This window comes from Melanaphis sacchari, unplaced genomic scaffold (genome assembly GCF_002803265.2).
Source record: "Melanaphis sacchari strain LSU unplaced genomic scaffold, SCAv2.0 Contig0_pilon_pilon, whole genome shotgun sequence".
Classification (NCBI taxonomy): domain Eukaryota; kingdom Metazoa; phylum Arthropoda; class Insecta; order Hemiptera; family Aphididae; genus Melanaphis; species Melanaphis sacchari.
This window is the reverse complement of record NW_020270366.1, coordinates 8,444,955-8,469,825: the sequence shown is the minus strand read 5'-3', so window position 1 is coordinate 8,469,825 and position 24,871 is coordinate 8,444,955. Positions and strand designations below refer to the sequence as shown.

The 24,871-nt window shown below is 28.4% G+C and overlaps 1 protein-coding gene and 1 non-coding gene across 2 annotated transcripts in view; both read right to left on the bottom strand.

Annotated features, from left to right (window-relative positions):
• The window catches only part of LOC112596963 (sushi, von Willebrand factor type A, EGF and pentraxin domain-containing protein 1), a 50,432-nt gene that overhangs the window by 10,781 nt on the left and 14,780 nt on the right, over positions 1 to 24,871 (bottom strand). Inside the window, exons 2-14 of the mRNA XM_025342889.1 lie at positions 21,089 to 21,166; positions 14,807 to 14,846; positions 2,906 to 2,987; positions 2,643 to 2,830; positions 2,429 to 2,569; positions 2,132 to 2,361; positions 1,876 to 2,069; positions 1,648 to 1,807; positions 1,038 to 1,581; positions 801 to 980; positions 548 to 730; positions 296 to 478; positions 51 to 230 (exon numbers count right to left, since the gene is read on the bottom strand). Coding sequence (XP_025198674.1) covers positions 51 to 230; positions 296 to 478; positions 548 to 730; positions 801 to 980; positions 1,038 to 1,581; positions 1,648 to 1,807; positions 1,876 to 2,069; positions 2,132 to 2,361; positions 2,429 to 2,569; positions 2,643 to 2,830; positions 2,906 to 2,987; positions 14,807 to 14,846; positions 21,089 to 21,151 — 2,368 coding nt within the window. The 5' untranslated portion in view covers positions 21,152 to 21,166. The remainder of the gene's footprint in view (positions 1 to 50; positions 231 to 295; positions 479 to 547; positions 731 to 800; positions 981 to 1,037; positions 1,582 to 1,647; positions 1,808 to 1,875; positions 2,070 to 2,131; positions 2,362 to 2,428; positions 2,570 to 2,642; positions 2,831 to 2,905; positions 2,988 to 14,806; positions 14,847 to 21,088; positions 21,167 to 24,871) is intronic.
• On the bottom strand, positions 14,932 to 15,003 carry Trnae-uuc. Its single transcript has one exon. It is a non-coding gene; the product is annotated as a tRNA-Glu (tRNA).

Below are 24,871 nucleotides of genomic sequence, written 5' to 3'. Positions count from 1 at the left end.
AATAATGCACGAATCGTGTAAAAACAAAAAATAAACAATAAACAATTTACCTTCACATTTTGGTACATTAGAGAAAGTTTGGTTAGCTCCACATTTGATTATCGATGGTCCACCCGTAAGTTTAAATCCTCGATGACATTGTACACGAGCTTCATCTCCATAAAAATATTTACGAGTTTGATCAATAACAAATCCATTATTGATTTCAGGTAGTACAGGACACTCAGCGCCTATAATGTTAATTGATTATTATGTCTTAAATCCCTGTTTTTGTTTCGAGTATATTAAAGCTTACGAGAACAAACTGGAACTCCACTTGACCAGGTTCCATTACTCATACAAAGTACTACAGGATGTCCTGACCGAACATATCCTGATTCACACTGGAATCGAACTATGGTTCCATAGCTTCGTCCACCACCGTTTAAAACTGTAAAATTGGCATGTGGTGTTTCCGGAAGTGGTGGACATTGAGAAGCTTCACATTTTTGAAAGGATCGATTAAAAAAATGTCTTCACCTATATAAAATTAATATTTATCACTTACCTAAACAAGTTGGCAATCTTTCCCATCGCCCATCTGCAAGGCACGATACTTTTTCAATAGGCTCATTAGTTGGGAAAGCAAATCCTGCATAACACTGATACATTGCTTGACCACGGTAAGTAACATTGGTTGAACCAGTTGAGAATCCATTGTCGATTTGTGGAACGGGACCGCAATACACCTCTGTATTATAGAAAAATAATATCAGTACATTTAAACATTTTATATTTTTATATAATAATATTTGACTTACCTTGGCATTTTGGAATGTAGGAAACTGACCAATTACCACTAATTAAACATTCAGTTGTAATTTTCGATTTTCCTGTTGCAAATTCTTGTCCTACAGGGCATGAAAAAGTAACTATTGTTCCAAAAGCAGTATCTCTGTTTGATTCTAATGCTCCTTCTCCAGGCTTCAATGTAGGACAATCTAAGAAAATAAATTTAATTAATTATTTTATACATGAAATTTAAAATTAAATCTTACCAGCTGAGAACGTTGCATGCCATCCTTTTTGATTGTGCAATGCATCTGTTACAAATCGTACTAACATTTCTCCACTAGCCGCTGTAAGTGTAATCTTAGGAGGAGTACTTCCAGTAAAACCGTTATTTGGATGAAGTCTTAATCCACTAGTACTTGCACCATCATAAACTTGTACATAATCAGATTGATGTAAAACAAAAGCATCAAATTTCAGTGATAATGGGCTCATAGTTGGATTTTTGATTTTAATGAGACATTCTAAATTGCTTGGGTAATTTGATAAACCAAAAGTAGGTGAAGCAATTGTTCCATTAGCTGCGGTTATAGTGGCTTTACAACCTTGCGAGTACTTTATTTTGAACCCTTTTTTGCTGTCACCCAAACTTGTTTTGAAGTATAAATACATTTGGTTTCCGGTAGACATTAATAACCTAGGATTGTTTTCCAACGATCCTGTTAAACGTCCAATTGGTTGACTCTTTGGTGAATCTCCATCTCTAATCAATACAAAATCTCTGTTTTGTTGCAATTCCAAATCCTCAATCTAAAATTTTAAAATTTTATATAATTAAAAATTAAAAAATTATTTTAACAAAAACTAAAATAATACCTCAAGAGTAATTATTCTTCCAGCTTGAGCAGTGATTGTGTACAAGCATTCCAAACCACCAGGGTAATTATTAGGATATCCGGGTGAAGTCAAAGGTTGCGGTTGTGCTGTTGCTCTTAAATTGCCACCACATATTTGAGGTTCTGTTTTCCACGAAGCCCTTTAAAATAAATGTTAATATATTATATTTTTATAATAAATTCAATTTTATAACATTTCAATATTTACCTAAAACCTTTACGTTCAACTGAAGCATCTGAACTAAATTTAACAATCATAAAATTGGAAGCCGACACAAACATTTTGTTACTTAAATCCATTTTTCCTGAAAGTGTTGCTAAATTAACTGCCTTGTCTTCAGTACGACCACCAACAAGAATTTGAACAGTATCAAATGACTTCTCCGTTTCAAATTCTTGGAACTAATTGTAAAAAAATATATAAAAAATGTATATACATTTATTTATTGTTATTATTTTCAAACCTGTAATAATATATTGTGGCCTTGTGGACCTTCCAGTGTCCATTTACAATTTGACAGAGCTTCATATTTATGTGGGTAATTGGGAGATTCAACTACGTCACCGCTGTTAGCCATATAATAGTGGCAGTTTGAAGAGCAATCCAGTTCATCTGACCAATCACCACAATCATTCTGCTTGTCACATTTGAATGCTGAATTGATGCAACGTCCGTTTGAACAGTGAAATGAGCCTTAATAACAAATTTTAATTGCGTGAAAATAAAATTATATTTGAATTAAACTATCCAAAAATCTAACCTGTTGGACAAGCATTAGCTCTGCATAAAAATGGTAATAGAGATTCGCACGTTTGTAACTCCCATGATTGTTGTTCATCAGTAACAGTCACGTCAACACATTCTCCAGATGATGGATCGGGTTGAGACAATGACCAAAATCCTAAAACGATATTTAAAATTTAAAATAATATAAATATTATTTCAACTAATGTTGTTTGATTTCTGAAATTTACCGGAATATTGTGACACTAAAACTCCGCCAGCATATTCCAAAGTATTCGTTCGAAGATCGTCTAACGAAGCCAATCCCAACCAATATTTTTGGTTGTTTCTATCTACTGGCCCTAGACTTCTTCTCGCCAATGACGCAGTGTAGTTATTTTCCGTGTATGACTCAATTAATACTAAGTCACTGCCATATCTATACAACAAGATACGAATTTGTATGTTATTAAAGAATTATCCAAACGTACTGTTCTAGCTTGATCATAAATACCTGTTACATAATTGTGCTGCATTTTCCCATGAATGTTTTATACTGAAAAACTTGTAACAATGAAGTCCTTTGAGTTCCCATCCTATAACAAATCAATGAAATAAATTGTAAATAATCTGCGCATTAAACATGATGCATTGATGCATAAGTAATGAGTGCATGCAATAAATTATTATAGACAAATATAAAATTGCATCAGATACATTTCCAAAAGATTCGAGACAGCGATATCGTGGTAAATACAATAAATATATTCTAATTCTATTCACTGTAATGTAATTTATGAATGCTCGAGACCGCCGTATTGCAATATTGCGTACAACCTCTTTAATAGAATTCTAAATGCAGCACCTATATTATATCGTTTCCAAAACCATTCAAACGTGAGATAGACAGGTTTTGAACGTAAAACTAATAGGTGTAGGTATTATAGGCAATGATACCTGTGGTTTTTGATGTATCTGTGCCGGTCTATTGAAACCGAAACCCCGCAGCTCTAAATAGAGTCGAAAAACGATACAGTTTCCATCATCATGACGGAACGAGATTGATATTCAATGTGACACACATTCGTCGTGAAAGAGTTATAGCGGCGTAGCACGTATGTAGAACTATAGTGACTACTAATACCTGTATATAGTATATATATATATATATATATATAGGTATGTATAAATATATAAAATGGCGTACTTCCATAAAACAGGAATAGCTTGAAGTATTCCTTTCCATTTATTATTTTTTCATAGCGATTTTTTTTTGTCATATATTATATATATATGTATATATACATTGTTCGTTTTCATTCGGTGAAACTTTATGAATCACATGCGCGTTAGCAATAGAAATTGAAACTAGTCATCGGGCGTACACGATACTGGGTTTTAGGTCAGATTCTCGTTGACGTTTTTCAGAACGTACCTACCAATAATCCATGTTTTGTATACACTAATTTAGAACTTGCAGTCAATGACTAGCGGAGAAATACCGAAAACCATGACAATAGTCGCACTGCCGCAGTAGAAGTATACAGCGTACCCGCCCAAAACGGAAACAATCGGAATGTTTATAATAATATGTAGTACGCATTATTATAATATTTAGTGTGCATAATAATAATATATTGTATGTTACTCGCAAGACAATCGTATAAATAGAATATAGGCTCACATACAACAGGCGCTGCGCTGCACTCGCTGCACAGCGCGCGGCGCTCTCCGTCAACATAAAAAAGTATAGTTTTAAAATTTTTAGAAAGTAATAATGACTCCAAATTAGGCAAAATAAAACAATATACTTAGTTACAGGGATTAGAATAGAAAATCGATTGCTGGTTTTAATTTTTACTGTTAACGTGTATTTTTAATACTGGACGAACACAGCTCTTATATACACCTAGATATTGAATTATTGTAATAAATACATAACATATTGCCTAGCTGAAGATTAAACAATAATTTTTATTTACAATTCGTACACATGATTGTGATAACTGATGAGCAAACGTAGTACAATAAATGTTTATTTTACTTTACTATGGATTGTGAATTGTAAGTCCAAGTATAAAACTGGAAATAAATATAACAAAACAAAATACTAACTTTTACGTAGGAGCAATTTAACATTTTACCGATAAACTATTGTATACTTGTATATTTATTTATTAATTTTATCATATACGTTGATTTCAAAGATATGTTTTTATAGTTATAATCTAAAACCTAACACTAATAACTGATATAATATGTCACAGTTTTCGTAAACAAATAATGATTCAGTATTAAATTATACTGTTAATTTTTAAATATAATTTTTATTATATTATTAGTATATTTTAAAATCAATGATTACCTTAATGAAAAAACGAGAACGTATTTATTGATTGACAGTTGCCTAATTATTCGGTTCTAATCAATTAGTTAAAGATAAAACTATAATATTGTAATTTCACTTGAATTTCGTTTGGTCAACAGTTAAAAAAATAACAAATACGTTATAATCGAACATTTTTACAACACATTTTAACATAAAATGTAAATTATACTATATACAATATGTATAAATGATATACATATAATAAACTTGTATTTTATACCACAGTAAACGATTATAGAAACGTTCTGACGAACGTTCACAGTCAATATCTGGCCATATTTGTATTGGTGTATATTTCGTGTGAACGATATTTGCTATTACAAATTGTTTAGCCCTTGAAATGTATTTTCTAATTTATTTATTTATTTTAAAAATTAAAATTTTTGTGGACGAACGTATAACTATCATAGTGTTTTTTTTTTATATAATAAATTATCAAGATGACTTATATGATATATCATACAACAAAATTTCTAAATAAGCATACAGTTTTAAATTATATTTAATATTATGTTGTATTAGTAGTGACTAATGGGTGAATCGTTATTTAAAAACTTTGCTTAGGGTTTAAAATATGCTTGCCACGTCACTGAGTATGGATGTATAGTACATATTATATATTATAATTTATAACATTGGAAACAGGGATGTCGTAATATCGTAAAGAGTTCAATGAAAAAATACCGTTGCTTAAATATAATATATATACTTGTATTATTGCAATATGTACCTAACGATAAAGTAACCCACGACCACGATTGCACGCCGTACAGCCGTACAGCTGTACAGGTTTAATATTATGTTATGTGCATATTATACTGTTTATTTAATACAATTTAAAGATGGACGATACCTGCAGCATGCAGTTTTGATCTTAGTATCTAGGTTCTTATTACATACTGCACTCAATATATCTTTTTGAAAATAAACGAACTTTTATAAATCCCAATTTAGCAATTTTATCGTAGTAGACTTTTAGTATCATTCATTTTATAATATCATAAAATATTGAAACAGTAGTGTTATAGTATATTACTGCGCCTACACGATGCATCATAAAATATTGTGTACCAATAATATAATTGAATATGCAATGATTGCAATGTAGCCAATGTAGGTAGCGTTAAATATTAAATCATAATAAGGTAGAGAAAATGTACAACCGGTTATCAATAAAATTATTGAATTATTATTATTATATCATAATAATATATTCTTATCATAAAATGGTGAAACCGATACATCTAAAAATGTTAATGTCCTTATTCGACACTAAATATATCCAAGTTCCCTCTCTCCTCTAGTCCTAGGTCCAGGGCTTACGTAGCCATTCATTTTCAAAATTCGAATATAAACGTATTACATACACATACAAATATATTATACATGGTATCAATTGACGAGGGAGCAATTTGGCTACAAAGTGTAAAGGTATCTATTTTATATTATACTGGTATTCACTCCCTCTCATCACATCGTTCTTCTCTGGCGATTTATAAACATGAATAATATTATATCGTGTTTTACAATACGAGTATGTACGGTAATACCGATAACGACAACAATATTAATAATTCTCGCAGTAAATACTGTAAATACTAAATACTAAAATACTGTATACCTACGCGCGCATGTTATATATTATAATATTATGCATTAGTCATTACGTATAATCGATCGCGACCGTCTCGTCGTTCGCGCGTGCGAAACATATTCACTCATACGGGCGCTACGATAGTAATATTACACTCGCGGCTTTCTCCCGCGAAACGATTTTGGCCGCGGTGCAGCGGATAAACATCGATAATAGCCCCGGGGCCGAGACCCCGCGTCTGCAGCGGGCCGGCTAACCCGCGTTGCGTCGGTCGATGCGTCACGATCCGCGACGCGCATCTCCGCCGATAGAAGAATAATGTACCTATAATTAATAATAACATGCGAACACAGCGACCGTCTAGCGTTTGTTACGCAATAGCGGACTCGCGGAAATAAAAGATGGGCGAACGCTTAAAAAACATATCCAATACGACCGTTCTGTGCGCTTTTCGCCGGGTCGAGATTCTTAACGCGTACAGAAATACCGGATGTCGTATTGCCCGTAAAGTATTATAATAAACGCATATGGCGATTCGAAAGTCGGTATATTCAACTATTACATCGACGGCGACTAGCGAGAAGGAAAAACGACCGTTTGGCGACTTCGCGTTACGTTGTATACACGTACAAGTTGTGCGTCGTCTGTCCTGTGATTTTTATGGTATTCTGGTTGGCCGTGCTAATCAGTAATCATATGGTAATCTACTAATGTCCAACACATTTGCAAAATATTGTCGAGTTCGACTTTTGAACACAACACGACGGACAGTGTACCCATAGATAATATAAGATGTCTCATATTATCTATGAGTGTACCGAGCATCTATGAATTATTATAATTTATATTAGTGTATGGATAGATCTGGAACGCCCTTGAATGTGGTAAGTCACTGTAGTTGTAAGGACAGAAGAATCTGCACCCAGGTTGTGGTTGCCAGCGATATAAGCAGTGTAATATGGATACTGTTCTCCGGCGATGCGGAGCCGAGTTGATGTGAACGCCAATCCGGTTTTGGTGCAGACGCCCGTCCATATATTTTATTTACGATATTTACATAACATCACGTTATTGCAATTCGCTGACACTAATACATAATAATAATATTATATTTATATCAATATTATTCCTTGTTCACTGAAATAAAACCACCAATTAATGTTCACGATGATTACACTGCATGTGTATTGTACAGTCTGCAGGTATAAGAATCGCATTAATTATGTATGCGATTAAAAAATGTATACCTGATTTGATAGCCTGTAAGTGTTTAAAAGCGATTTTACCGAGTATATATATATTGAATTTACCGCATATTTGTATTAAACATTTTGAATTTTCGCTCCATATATTCGTAGCCACAGACGTGCGAAACGCATTTTATAATAACGGTTTGAGCGTTGTAACATAATTTAACCTATATTATGCAGTATAGGTACGCTTAGATGTTATTATATATTGACCTATTGCTGTATAATGGTATTCACTAAGTAGTTATTTACTCGCGCGTTTTTTATAATATTAATAATAACTGTATCATGTGCCTAAAATATACTATAAAACAATAGTGTAATGTCCAGTAACACTATTTCAATAAATATTATAACATTTATAACTATATACTACATAGCTACTTGATTTGTGTGATACCGTCCAGTTTTTCGTTCATCCTATTGGACACGCAATTATTTTGGTCGCAGCGTACCTATTATTAATTGATTTTATTCGCAAATCGTAATGCAACAATTTAAACACTCGCATTATATAGATAGGTTTTAAACACTATAGAACGTTCAAACTATATGCACGAGGAAATATCTATGCCGTAATAGTAATTATATACACATTATATTATTATATCTTATTTAAATACCTTCAGCGCCGCCAACGTCAATAAAGTAACCGTATTTAAGTAACTCGCGGTTTGTAAATTTAAGCGAACACAAGCATAACAATGTGTTTACGATTAAATACAATATTTTTTTTAGGAGTTTCGGTAATTGTTTGTATCTACATCTAGACGTCTACTATAATTTATTGAGCAGAACATTTAATACGGCACGACACGTTTATCGTATATTATATGATGTACCATATCATATTATATACCTATATACAATAATACACACCGTTACAGTTATTATTGTGATGAACACAAAATAAAAAAAAAGATTTGATTAGTTGAAAGACAAACTATAGCGTTATAATTAACGAATGTAATTTTTTTATAACTATACTATTTTTTATAATATAATATGTTGTGTTCAATGAATATAGTTTTCTGAGATAAACACCGTTATTCTTAATGATGTATACATTTATTCAATTTAATTTGAGGTCATTAAATATTATTAGTTGTAAAAATAAAGACGTATAAAACAGAAGTATATTCGTATAAAATATTCCTTACAAGTTTTTAAAACATCAAGATTTAATTTTAAATTCGTTATTTTATCATGTGTGTCAATATTATTTATGTCTTATAATGTCTCCCCGTTTTTTACTGTATTCGTTTTACTTTTATTAGAACAACAGAATAATGATCAAAAATAAAAAATAACAAAGTAGGTCGACAGTAGTAATAGTTATACAGTATCTAATATACAATACATTTCATATATATTTAACATCCATCGATTAACATTTTTCTGTAACTATCATTTGTGACACGAAATGATTACGATATAAGGTACCTAGATTCTGAGTAAACAACTGGAACAAATAAAAATGCTAGTCGCTCATTTACTCCGGGACTCCAGGCTATTTTTTATATTCGAAATAAACTTATAATGTCTTATATTATACAGTGTTGTTTGGCTCCCGTAAATATATTTCACATAGGTATATGACTAATAGCCAGTCAAAATTATTGATTCGATTATTATATAGCTGTAGTGGTATCATTGGCATCAATGTTAAATATAGTATACAAGGATTTGCTTACACACGGACTTTAATCTCTTTCTCAAACACACATACACACATATACCTATTTGTGTATATGTATGTGTGTGTGTGTATAAATATAATTTATATGATTCATTTGATATTCAAATTGAATACTTATTTTGAAAATTTCTTTTAACCCAGAATGCGTCCTAACAAACGATGGATATTGTAGAAATGTATTACGTGCTTAGCGAATTAATAAAACGTAGTAGAAAGCGTTACCGTAAGTTTTTTTATAATTTACGAATACATGGTTAACAATTGAATAGAAATATATGCATAAAATATTATTAGGGACTTATAATTGCAAAAAGTAATAATTGTATAAGCTTATACTATATATTATGTAGTATACAATATAGTTATCTGCAAGCGATACTATGTTATTATGTTTATGCCATTTATAATACTCTAATTCTGATATCTATATATTATTGAGGGCCTCTACTATTCCGAAGTAACGGAACTCCATACACGGTTTATCCCATGGCATTAACTCTACATTCACAATATAAATTATGATATAAGTATTAATTTTAATTTATGATCATATTTAACTATATTTATGCTCAAGATTCTATGAAATTTGCGATAAAAATTTTAAAAAACGATTGTCAAAAAATGTATTTATGAAAAAAAAATACTGAAAATAGAGTTTGTGAAGGTCATTACAAAAAGTAATTTATAACTTTTGCCTATTTTGTATGAAAATTTATATTTTTAAAAATTTTTTTTTTTATTTATTTGGAATTAATATGCCAGCAAATACCATGCTATTACAATTCTTAAAATCTAGTGACAAGTTATAAAAATAAAGCCAGTTTAGAATAATTATTTGCAAAACAATAATTTTTATTTTTATTAGGTATTATACGAATCATTTTTAATTACTTGTATTTAGTTATAATAACATAGTATAACTTATTTTATTTTACTTAAAATTTCGAAGGTGTAAATTTATTAATTTTTTTTTTTTATATTTAAATACTGGTAGATACACTGGTAGATAATTAATATTTGTATTTTAGGTATTATATTATCTACATTAGTATAATAATGCCTTTATTATATTATTGTTTGTACTGTAATAATTATATAAATCTGTAGGATATAACTGTTTTTAATTGTTAATGGTATCTACTTTATACTTATAACAATATATTAATATAACGCATACAATAATTATCACAATATTATTAATTTGAGTTGATTGTTGATATGATATCGAATCATATGTAGCGGTGTATAAGTGTAAAATTGGTCGAACGAATAGTTAGATATTTTATACATTTATAACCGCTAATTATTTATCTTTAACAAAGCTAAATACTATGTACATAGTATTCAATAGAACTCAGATACTTGTTATTTATAGATAAATCAATAATTATCGATCCACGGATGCTACTCGAGTATAATATTCCTACCAGTTATAATTTGATAATACATTACATACGTAACGAAAAACGATTAACATCCGATACTGTTTTGATGCGAATCGAATTATAAATATAAATAATAATGATATTATACGTCATTTCATATTATATATAAATATAACACCGTGGTACCGGTATTCTCGAGTCTATTTGGCGAAATCGATTCGTGAACGATACATTGTAATTGCTCCGTATAGTTATAATAGTAGTACCTATTAAAAAACTATATTAGCTGCCGACAGACGCAGTCACGTTTTAATTCGCAAAAGCATTTCTTATAGTTATTACAGTGTAGGTACATGATATTCAAATATTATATAAACCGCGATCGATACGCCCGCCGCGAATCGTGGTATATTAGTGTTACCTACTTAATACTATAGAAAAACGCCGAACAAGTTCTGACGATTTAATATACCTGTCTATAAGCTATGTTGCCTATGTCGTTAATCTTTATTCATAAAGTGCTAACCATTATGAATTATGAGATATTAGAATTCTGAAAATTATTAAATTCACACGGTTTTTCTTGAAAGGCTTTTGATTTGCGTTTATTATGTAGTGGGCATATAATTATCAGAGTACGAATGAGGTATATTACCTATATTTTCTTAAAAATGGGGCCACTCATATTCTCTTAGTAGACGACCTTTTTTAAAAAATATTTTGGATTCATGGTTGTTTTAATTTTCACATGTTTAATCTGGTAACTAGAACCTTAGTTATTTTTAAATAGAATAATATTACAACTATCATTTTACATTTCACTTCAGTGAAAAGCCACCAAATCTGGTCACTTACTAATATATCTTTAAGTCACTAGTAGGCCATAGAGTAATACTCTATGAAGTAGATACATATTATATAGTATCTAATTGTAAACATTTTTTTATTAATATTAGACATGGAACAGAACGTGAGAAGAGGGGCAGTCTTATAACGCTCATGTTTAAGTGTTTTACGTATGTATTAATAATATATATTCAACGTGTGTGAGTGGTAGTACTCGGTATTCCCTCAAACAGCGCCCCTGAAGGTGATGATTTACCCGTTGTTATTCGCATACACAACAATTGCGCAGTCGTGAAATAGGTATACCGTATACATCATAATTATTATTGTACATAAATATTCGTGCTGTGCATGATATTATCGTAGGTTTATTAAAAAAAAAAAAAAAAAAAAAACCATGAGTTTGCTTATCTATTTATACAGTATATACCAATATAGTACATGCACACTGAAAACTATTATACATATGCGCATTCTGCGGTTTTTCCGGATTTGAGCGCGTAAACAACATGATTAGCGAAAAAGTAGTAAAAAACGGTAACTGTGAAGTGTATTTATGTATACCATACCACACTGCAACAACTGTGTATGTACGATGATAATAATAACGTTTTGTAGTGGTGACGAGTCGGTCACGTTCGAAAGGCAAAAAAGCAAAACGAAAAATGAAAAAAATTTATTTACATTTGCGTCCCGATACTAAACATATATATATATACATATAATATATGTTAGTACGGAATTTTTTTGACCCACCGGTTATCATTACGTTTTCAACCAGCTCTCATGGGTTTATAATCGTGGTCGATGTCTAGCAGGGGTACCGTGTTGTACAAAATATACTATAATAGCAATATAGCGGCGGTCGCTTGGAGATTTGAATGCTATTTAATATTATACTCATCTTTGGGGCGATTACGCACGGCATACTTTGAGAGAATGCTACATCTCCCACATTCCCTCCCCGGCGGGTATAACAAACATGGCCGACGAACGACGATAATAATATATTGTGTGCGTATAGTTCTCTGTATCACAATTTGTCCATATTTTATTTTTTTTTTTATATATACATAACGTCCGAGCGCGGGGCACACGTATTGGTACATCGTTGACGTTATAATATGTACCGCAGAATAAATACGAATTATTCGCATTATCACCGAGTCGAGGTGCAGACGAATGCGATATCGTCGACGGACTCGCGAGCAGCAATAACAGCCGATCAGCTGCAGTATTCTACGACGTGCCAGCGTATTTATAATATTATTTATCTGTCAAGACGTGTACCCCACACGCGGGCACGGCGCACACGGACGGTGTCATTGTTTCATTGTGTCGGCCGCTGTTCGGGCGAGTACCGCGTACGCCGTATCCGGTCATTGTGCCGGTCTGTACGCGCGTCGGTCGTACGGCGCAGGGGAAGAAGAAGACGCGCGCGTTTCGCTTTGAACCACCGTCGCGACCTTCGCCTCCGTGCGGTCCAAGACTCGACAATAAAATATTATTATTATATATTTATATATTATACACGGTACACACGATAGGTACCACGCACATAGTGTCATACTATAATGTCGTTATTATCATGACTGATATTACTACCGCTCAGCCCTTATATTGTGTTCTCGTCTGGTCGTTCGCGTTTGTTTTCCCGGACGTTTGTCCCGTCGTCATCATTATAATATATTTATTATTAATATCTTATTATACGTATATTGTTATCGTCGCCGTTACTACAAAACACTATACTATACACGACAATGAACGCGTTGGCGACGGCGGCCCGCGCTCGTTCTCTCCCATCACGAATTGAATTTGGATTTGGTCTCCTTGCCCTCGCTCATCCTCCTGTGGACCGTGCACTGCAGCCGTACACCGTAGTAATAATTACTATATTTTAAATGCATTGTTATATTGATTGAACTAATGGCGCGCGCCGTCCACCGTCCTCGCCGTATCTATCTATTAATCACTCCACCACTAGCACCCACCCAACCACTTTTCCGATGATCGATATTATTGTTATTATTATTATCGTATAATATACGTCATACATAAAAATATATGCTCCACCGGCGGTTAATTTGGTTCCATTCCATTAACTGTGAGCACAATAGTATTATTTTAATATTATAGTTTACATTCGGCAATAATGATATAATATTTTAATATTATATCGACGCGCCATCGTTGAACCAAACAACCGTTCGATACCAATGTAAAACCGTGTATAATATTATAGAATGCGTTAGGATTCTAAAAAAATACATTATTTTCGATGTCAAACCCTCGAACGGTTGCTGGAAAGAAATACAACGTACTCAAAAATGATTTATCAAAACTCTTCATAGGGCATAGGTATAGTACAGTTGTTGTATTTTCGGTTGAAATTTTACCCAACGACCATGTAATTTATTAATTATTAGTGTTATTACTTATTACACGTATAATAGTTTGAAAACAATAACATACGCTAGAGGCTAATATTAAAATACATTACTGTGGGTAATATATAAATAAAATACGACACAAGGTTTTAGAAATTTAATAGGTATACCTATATAATCTGTATTATGTTCATCACAGTAATTGAAAATTATAATTTTTACTCGAAAAAAATGTGTAAAAACGCATGATTTATATAATGTAATGGTATATGAGTTATAAGCAGCCATAAATGGGCTATATGTATATATAATAATACAATATTATGTATGCGGGTGAAAAGTTTCGAATACAGCCATTGAAGTCATTGCGTGTACAATAATTTCAATTGAAAACGTGTTATACAACATCATAATACAGAAATAAAAATAATAGTTACTAAACCAGACGTGAAAGGATGAAATTTAAAGCCGATTATAATTTATTATTTTTGGACAAGATTCTATTATGAAAAACTTGAAAAGATAATCACTAAATTTCATAATATCGTTAGGCATTAGCTTTTTTATATCATAAAAATTGCAATAAATATCGTAAGTATCTCGAATGTTGCATGAAGATAACAACAACAAAAAAAAAAATGTAATGTTTTGAAGAATGAATAAATGTTTTTATATTATGTATTCATTACTTATAAAATTAGAGTTGGTACTAAAATAAGTTGTTTTTTATCGAATACATTTTTCCGTTAAAATATTATTAATATATTAATATTATAATTAGAAAATTAAAATATACATATTATAGTAGATCTAATTATACCTTCTATATTATTTATATGTATTAATTTAAGATTTATCTTACCTGATGGACAAGAAAACAGTCCGGTTCCAGGAGTTTGAATCTGTAAACAAAAAAATTATAAATTTAAATAAAAGTAAAATCATAATAAAATCTTTAAACGTTAGTTTTGAATATAAAAATAACTTTTCCGGTACCAGGAATCGAACCCGAGCCTCCTGGGTGAAAGCCAGGTATCCTAGCCACTAGACCATACCGGACTCATGAAATTCGTGTTAAATTTAATAAAATTTAGACTGTAAATATATCATAATATAGTTTAATATTTTAGTAATAAAAATATAATTTATAATTAACAAAATTTTATACATTTTATTTCATCTCAAACTATATGATCAATAAATATAAATTACTAATTCCCTAAACCTTAAAGATTTGATATGATTATGAATCATAAATTCTTATCTATTTAATTATTTTAGGTAGTTAGGTACTTAATATAACCGGATATGATTTATGACTGTTTTATAATGATGCTTATGTAGTGAGTTGCGTTTTTAATAAGTGATAGATTTACCCATGTATCTATTATAAAAACATTTATCATTTATAATTATAACAGGATAATTGACCATTGTAAGTCGTGTAGTTGATTATGTTACTGTTCGTAACTTTCCCGAAGGCATAACAAGTTTCAATTCTTAATTAGTAATTACTATTTTATAGCTATATTTCGTTTGAACATAACCCCTTTAAGTAATTAATCTTGTCTCCTGCTGGTTCAGTGTTATATTTTTGAGATGATCCTATAACATTTATATGATTTGTAGTGATTCCAAAAGAAAACAAAGTAGGCGAAGTCAGCCTATCATAATATGTAAATGTCAAATGGAATACATATAGGATTTATTAAAAAAAAAATTTAAAAAAAAAAAAGTAATTATTAAATTATCAAATAGCTATTGGGTAATAATCAGTTAATGAACTACAGTCAGATATACGAGTAGTAGGCATTATAATAGGCTAAAAACATGATAGTTACGATAGGTACTGAATAGGTATACATTATAATATTATATAAATTATGACATGTTAGTATATGTGCATACATATAGATATATAACGAGTATTATATTTTGTTCAACGCAAAGATCAAATTTGCGATATATACATATATATTTTTAAATATAATATATAGTTAATTGTGAATTTTGATTATTATGAGTTATTATTTCTTCGCATTAGTACCTAAGTATAAAGCGCATATACTTTATAATTAGCTATTTAGGGTCTTAAAATTGTATTTTATATCTACTTATTTGTACCTATATACAGTTCTTATAAATATATATAGATTGCTAATGTATTTTATTTCCAATTTAGTCAAGCTATTACTACGGATTGTTATAGTTCAGTGACCAGTAGGTAACACTTATTCAGTACACGATCTGACGACATATTTTCACTAGGCAGATTCAGAATACACCAAAGGTTAAAAATATTTCTATCAATTTTATATACTATTTCATAGAAAACTAGATTTTATTTATTTTTTTAACGTGCTATCAATAGTCTTCAAAATACGTTAAGTAGGTTAAACTGCGTGTTCTACAGAGAGGATGTTTTATGAAACTCTTTAATTCTCCTTATTGACCGCTTTACGATTATATGAGTTTGGTGGTGGCCTAAATAGTACGTAAATATTATATCAATAGAACCAACGTAGATATATTAGATAGGTAAGTTGATACAGTCAGTAAAGGCGTAGATATTATTATATTATTATTATTTATCAATTATCAGTACGTGATAAGCTGTAATTAATACGGAATGTGTATTCACAAGCTTAAAAAACTATACAGCTTTAATAACTACTTTAAACATGAATTACGCGAGAAAATAATAAAAATATAATTTATTTATAAATGATACATATTGTATAATAAATAAATATAATTATCTATTTATTTAAAAATGAAATACCTACTGTTTAATTGTTCGTTGGTAAATGCATAAATTAAAAATAGATTGTCCGATTGAGCATATTAAAAAAAAATAAATATTTTTGAAAAGTCCAAATAAGGTTTTATATGGCAAAAAAAATTGAAAGATTCGGGAAAACTGAAAATATTTTTTCAGTGAATTTTTCGTATGAACTCGCGACCCTATATGCGTAGTGTATTTTCAGAGATTTTTCATATACCTACATAGAGTACCTACTGATGACAATACTCTGAAATAATTTCATAAAAACGTTTGCCGGATTACCTAATATATTATAGTAATAAATAAATTAAAAAATAAGCAATTCAAGAAATAATAAAAAAACAGAAGTAGGTTCCTATATTTATGATATACACATTACTCAATAGAAATTTTAATTAATTAACTATGCGTATTACATACCTATATAATTAACTATTTTTTTTAAATAGTTGAGAAGGTCTTAGATTTAAAATTTTAAAACTAAAAGTAGTTAGAATTTGAAGACCATAATTTTCAAAAACATATTTGTAATTTCTAAGGAAACGTAAAATAATGTGATTTTTTTCTCAAATAAAAACTTAGTTTTTTTTGTTGATAATTTAGAGTAGTAAGAATAAAACATTTGAATTTGGTTTGAAAATATTATAAATGTATACATATGCAATAATATATGTCAAATATGAACTATTGATTGTAAAAACCTTGAACTAATTTGATAAAAAAAATATTAACTTTTTTCAAATAACATTTATTATAGCCTCTATAAAAACAATCATAGTAATAAAATATGTACCATATATATATATATACGTTTATTTGTGTTTTTTTTTTAATTTTAAGAAATTGTAGATCTATTTAATTTGTCTGCCTTGTACTTCAAAAAAAAAAAAATTCATTAAGGCCATTAGAAACTCGGAAATTCACGCGCCAAATACGGTGTTGCGGAAACATACAATTATTATTATTCTGTTAACAAACAGAGAAAAAAATTAATTCAATAGTATTATTATTAAGTCAAAAATGTATCTTAACGAGAATAATTTGTTGTAATAAATGTAATATAATTTTTTTATTGAATGTCAAATTTTAAAACGACAATTAATAATGTTAGTTATACACAATAATAGTTAGATGTACACTACATATGTATAAGTGTATAACATATGTATAATAATAATCTAAATGTGTCTAATAATATTAAATGTTATTCTTATAAACTATAGTACATAATATTATAATACATAAATAAAAATAATACTTTTAATTCTATAAAATATAAAAATAACTTTGTTAATTTCAATAATAAGGACACATTTTATTATACATTTAATGTAGGTTTATAGGATTTTGAATAAATTACAAACTTTTTAAAACTGAAATAATACAAAAAGTCAACCACGTTTCACTAATAATAAATAAAATAATATTTAAAAAATACTAGGTATATACTATGTATAAAATTCTGAAAATCTGGATAAAACTATTAAAATAGCAGAATTGCATATTGCATTACATTTTTTGAACTGGTCAAAGAGTCAAGGACAATGAGGTTATTGATGTAAATATTATTTTACTATTGTTAGTATGTTGCAAAATTAATTATAAGAGTCTACAGCAAAAACTAAACTTGTGAAGTTTCTATTGTGAGAAGCTATACTTATATTATGTTAGCTTAAACCTATGCTATTTATTATATTATGTATTTCTATTTATAGCAATATTTACTATGGCTAATGGCTACATGTCTAGATAATAAAAAAGAATTATTATGTTTCAATAATTTATTTATTACATTTTATTTGAAACTATTTGTTATGCGGTTGCATATTTCTATTGAATAGATTGTTAATAACTGATATCAATTTATTTTAATAGAGTTAAAATGAAATATTCAATGAGCGTCCATATTATAATTAATAAATTGTACCCATTGTCAGTAAAATATGTTATAGAACTATAAAAGTTACTTTGTAGTTTGTTGATAGATTTTTTTTATTTTGCATTAAATTTATTATAAGGAACCTAAAGGTAGAAATTCACAAAACAAATCAATTAAAATCTAACAAACGAGCACAATATAATAGGAAAAATTATAATAATAATTTATTGATAGAGTTCTTAGGTGCGTAATAATAATTTTCTATCTCGAAAAATAAATTTCTGGTATCTGCAGATAGTTGCAAAATATTTTTAAATTTATATATTTTTTTAAATTAAGTCACCCTATTAATGTTATTGTAAAATTAGAGAAAGGCATTATACAAATATCTGTAAAGTTTTAATTTTAATACTAAATTAGTTGTATTATCATAATGTAACCATATTATACAATATACTTATTCATACAACATACGTTTATCTACCTAGTATACCAAGATTTTAAACACTTGAGAATATAATTTATTATTAAACATATTATAATCAATAATATAATATAACTATTATATTTTTTATAGTTGATAGGTATTATAATGCTTTTAATAAACGTATTTTTTTATTTAGATTATGAAGAATCGTAGAAGTTTGTTTAAAATATTAGGTTAATCATAGTAATTATAACTGTTTATAATAAACAAGTACCTATCCATAATAAATATATTACGATATATTATACTATCTAACATGACATTATATACTGAGACCAGGAGTAGCCAGTGCCAGGCTCATAGAACTGTGTGTGTATGTATGGTGAGAGGGATGATAACTTACAGGTATTGGCACTATAAAATAAAGGTCTAATCAGTAATCGTTCATTAAATTGTATTGCAACAATGTATTTCATATTCTATATATAGGTACATATAGGGCGTGTAGTTTGATTAAGTACTATGATTTATCGATAAGTGTTCAATTGATATATTATTGTTAAACATTATAGATATAATCATGTTATATTTATATACAATAATTATAAATCCCAAACGCAGGATTTGCATCTATAAAGTTCCTATTGGCATTTTAAAAGCTTAAATAATCTTATATAACAATGACGTAACGCGTGTTGCAAATTAGTGTACGGTAAAAGGTATCTGGCGATAAAATTGAAGAAAAAAAGTCGCATTCAATTGCGTACATATCTACGTACACCACGTATATTATGCGTACATCGCCATGTGATTATCGATTATGTAGATAACCGGAGGGCATTCAATATTATAATGCTGTTAGAGCATACAACAGTTAATTCCGTTGAGAAACATTATAAAGGTGTTCTTATAGATATTATTCTGTCGTGATGTAGCCGTGCCACTTTCACAGTGGGTACATAGACGACTGGAACTGATTAATAGTACGGAAATATGCATGTGTTCGCACACCTATTCCGTACGCGGATAAATAATATCGTATATGTTGCCCTGACGATAAACATAGATTACACACGAAGTAAGTGTGTATATATTGGTCAAAACATTGATATTTTTTTAGGTTAAGAATTATACATAATACATGAAATAATATTGTTAGGTGTAGGTGTATCTAACTTAAGGTAAATGTTTTAAAAATTACAACGACATCAAGGGCGATCGATTTCGGACACGATTAATTTACAAGGTTAACAGCAAGTGCATATGCGTCCAGCGTCCACAAAAAATATATTTTACATTATTATGTCACGGGTTTATACCTATTCTATAGTTAATAATGCATCGAAACCTTTCTGTAATAATTGATAGATTAAATACTGTATTACTGGCAACGACATTTCTGAAGTTTTATAAATTGTTATTCGATAAGCATTTGTAATTATTAATTATTATTAATTATATGTCTAAATGAAAAATGTATGTATGATGGTGGAATCCTATAACTTAAGTCCAAATTATAATTTTTAACTTTTTGTTGAAATTTTGAAAAATAAAAGTAACTAAAAAGTATGTATTAAATGTATTATATTTTATTTAAAACTTGAAATATTGTTCTATTTAATCTAGTTAATTCGATTAATCAGTCATTTACATTTTTTATAGATTAATATTTTCTTTTAAAATATAGATTTATTGATGTATATCCTAACACTTTCCCCTAGAATATTTTGATTATTTAATTTCTAGTCTTATAATAATATGAAATGTATGAATAAAGAGTACCTATACAAAAACGTTACATCACTACGCTTAATTTGAAGTGAACGTCTTAACGTAACCGCGGACCACAGTCTCTACGGCAGTAGATTATTATATCGAATAGGCAGAATAATGAAGTTGTCAACAGAATTATTATATTATATCCTTAGGTAACTGGAACAATAGGTAGTTGACGTAATAATAAAAATAAATTTGTCTCCAAAAGATAAAACGCAGTCATTATGGCAAATAAATAATAATATTTAAAGAGTATATAACTATATAGTTAATGTACCTGAGACAACACGTATGGAAGAGTGACGACCAGTAAAATGGCCGCATATATTTTAATCCTCATGCCAGCTGGATAAATCTGTAAAAAAAAATGTTTATTTATAAAAAAAATTATATAGAAATATAGAATCCTTATTATAATCAATATACCATAACTACATCTAAATATATTTTTTGAATTTTATGATTGAAGAATTTAAATAATAATTGGCACTTAAAATTTTACTAGGTATAATATATATATACTGGAGTACTTAGTTGATATTTTATGAACTTATTTACTGTAATCAGACACACCGTCCAATATTATAACTATTACACAATACCATCTGCTGCAAATTATAATTTACTTATTTCAACACTTTAAAATCTTTTTCCCGAAATAGTAATTGATTTTTTGAAATTTATAGTTACCAGAACTAATATTTTATACGGTCTGCGTATTTTCAATCTACTTATACTAATATTATTTATATTGATATATAGGTATGTATAAGTACTTACTAATATTATATTTTAGTTTAGGGTTGCCATATTTATTTTTATTTTACTTTAATCGGGACAAATATTTTTTTATTCAATTTTTAACGTACTATATTTTTTTAAACTGAAATAACGCACGCTATGATGGTCAGCACTTTACGCCAATCATTTATAAAGTAAAAACTAAAAACTATCTCAAAATTACAAAGTAGAATTAGTTACCGACAAAATTTCGATTAGCGATAATTGTAGAGAACAGATTTCTAAGTTTTCACGTAAATATATTGGGATTATGCAGCTCAACCTAAGTAAAAACTGTAGATGATTATAGATGATTACAGAATTCATAGAAGTAGACATTAACTTAGTATAATATAATATAGAGAAAATACTAATTTTAAACGTATATGATGAAATAGTAGAGTGACTTTATCCAAAAGAAAGTCTATTCATGTATATGAGTATTTTACTAGCTTTTAACGAAACACAAAGGGAACATTTTACAATTTTTTTTTTATAGAGTATATTAATATTAAATTTTAAACTTTCAAGATCTTAAATATCTGCATTTTAATTGTTTTGAAACAATGAAAGAACGATAAACGTGTATTTCAATGAAAAAAAAAAAAACGTCATTAAACAGTATATTAGTTTTAAAATAGATTATAGTCAATCAAAAAATTACATACAGTAAAATTAGTCATACTAAAATTTAGTATTCATAAAAATTAAATAGTACCTATTTAATTTTTTTATTAACTAGTAGTTTTTAATACCTTACAGTATAATTTTTAATTATACTTGTAATGTAGCAAAAAAAGTATTAAATATGTTCATATGTATTTTTTTTTAGATAGTTATATAGATTGTTAGACTAATATTTAACGAATATTAAAATAACTAAAAACATAATACTCTTAATGTCATAATGTTAGTAATAATAATCTATTCATCTGAAATTCATTTATCATAATAATATAAATTATTGAACTACCAAACCTATTGAATGATACATTATAACTCTTATAATATATATATATATATATATAGATAGATAGATAGATACATAAAGGTCACTAGGGTGTGACATTTTACTCGTCTAAAAAGTAATATTACATAATACGACATTTGTATTACGAAATAGTAGCAGATATTATCCACAAAACTAATGTACATGTTGCCACGACTTTGGAGTACCAGGTATACATATTGACTATTACACATAGTAAGTAAGTACAGTAGTGCACTGTCTAGTACACCATATAATATTGTGTGGGAGTCAAATTCGTTATGTTTCTACTTAATATATTATGTAAAACTATGCCGAGCTAAATTTATATATTAATCGTTGTTTTAAATTCTCAAATCACATTTATTGACTTTATTTATGATTATAAATTATAATTTATCTTATATTAAATAGTTACGATTACACGATAAATTTTATTTAACATACTACACTAATAATTATTGACTTATAATAAGTATGATCCAATTAGTATAATTTACACATATGTTCTCTATATTATGTGTTATCCGGATCATAAAGATTTAAAAACAGTTTTTTTAAAAAACTGATGGCATCGCTTTATTAGGGAAAAAGGGGGGGGGGGAAGCAGTATGAGAGTTCTTATTTTTTCTTCCCGTATTATCTGAACTTCTACGAAAATTAAAAAAGGAAACAGTTGAGGAAAATTTGATTAATAATTAATTAATATATGCAAAACAAATTAAATTGAAAAACTAGCTTGAAGTTGGTAATCTTTAAGTTTAAACGTTTTATAAAAATATTTGCATAATTAGTGTATAAAAAAAAATAATAAAACTGAAATTTCTAAAAGTAACAAAAAAAAAAGTATTTAATAGAAATAAAATATACTTTATAAATTTAAAATTTAAATTATATCAATTCTTGAATTAATTTAAGAATTCTATTATATTATTTATGAATATTAATATTTTATAACAGGTTTAAATTGTTCGTTAGCACCTAAATCTAATGAAAAGTTTATCATATACACAAAATTTCAGTGTGAAAAAACGAGTTGCAACTTAGCGTATATAACCGCACAAAAATTATAACAGCTTTTCAGTTATAATCTTGTAATAACAATAATCTTCAATCTAACATATTAAGCAGTAGTAGTTTCAAATAATAATAAACATAATAGGTATATATTTTCTCAATTCAGTGAGAGTTACTCAAGTATGAATACAATAATGAAAGAATGTTACCAAGGTTCAGTATATTAATTTTAGTAATTAAATGAGAATATTAGAAGGTCATAAATAAGATCCATGTCAAATTATTACTTTTATATTTCATAGTATGGGATTCTAAAATATACACAAAGAACAAGTATAGGGACTCACTAATAAGTTTATACTTTTTCTTAATATATTAAACAAAAATACAAATATAGTGGAATGATAATCTCTCGCCGCTCTTTTGAGCTATTTTAAAATGTGAGATCTTTTAATTTATAAAATTGTATTCGTTATTTAATTCTTTTATTTTTTTTAAGAATATTTTGTTTATTTACATATTTTGAGTGAAGATTAATTAAATTCGATTTTGATTCAAATTTCAAAAAATATGTTTTTTATTTATTTCATGAATATTATTAAATAAATATTTATAATTAACAAAGATACTGTGACGCCGTAAAAGTCTTTAACTATTTTTTTTTTTTTTATAAAATTAAAAATATGTAATAAATAAACAAGTAGGATAAATTTAATGAGGCTAATAAACAAAAATTACTTGAAAATAAAGAAGTTTTAAGAAATTAAAATGTTTATGTATCGAGAATAATAACATACCTACTTATTATTATATTTAATTTATTTATATAGTTATTTGAAGTTATAATAGTACCTAATATTTATTAACTATCCAAGTAATATATACTTTAAATGCATTTAATGACATGTACCTATTTGTATTAAGTTTATTATTGTTTATACTTGGCCCATAAAAAAATCAGTCCAAAGAATTCTAACAAAAATATATACTTAACCTCTGTAGTAATTCCTTAAATAAAAAATTGGGCATTTAGTACGTCCGGTGTGTCGCGTATACCACAAATGTAACAAAAACGTATACACATATATATATATCATATATATATTTATATATAATTATATATGTCGGAAAATTATTGTTCTCGTTGAATAGGAAAAAAAATTGTTTGTTATCGCCAGTGTAACCGACAACGATCGATTGACTCAGTCGTGCAGTATAATATATAAATATACATATTAGACAAGGCAGACTTGATGACGACAGAAAGGGGGAGGG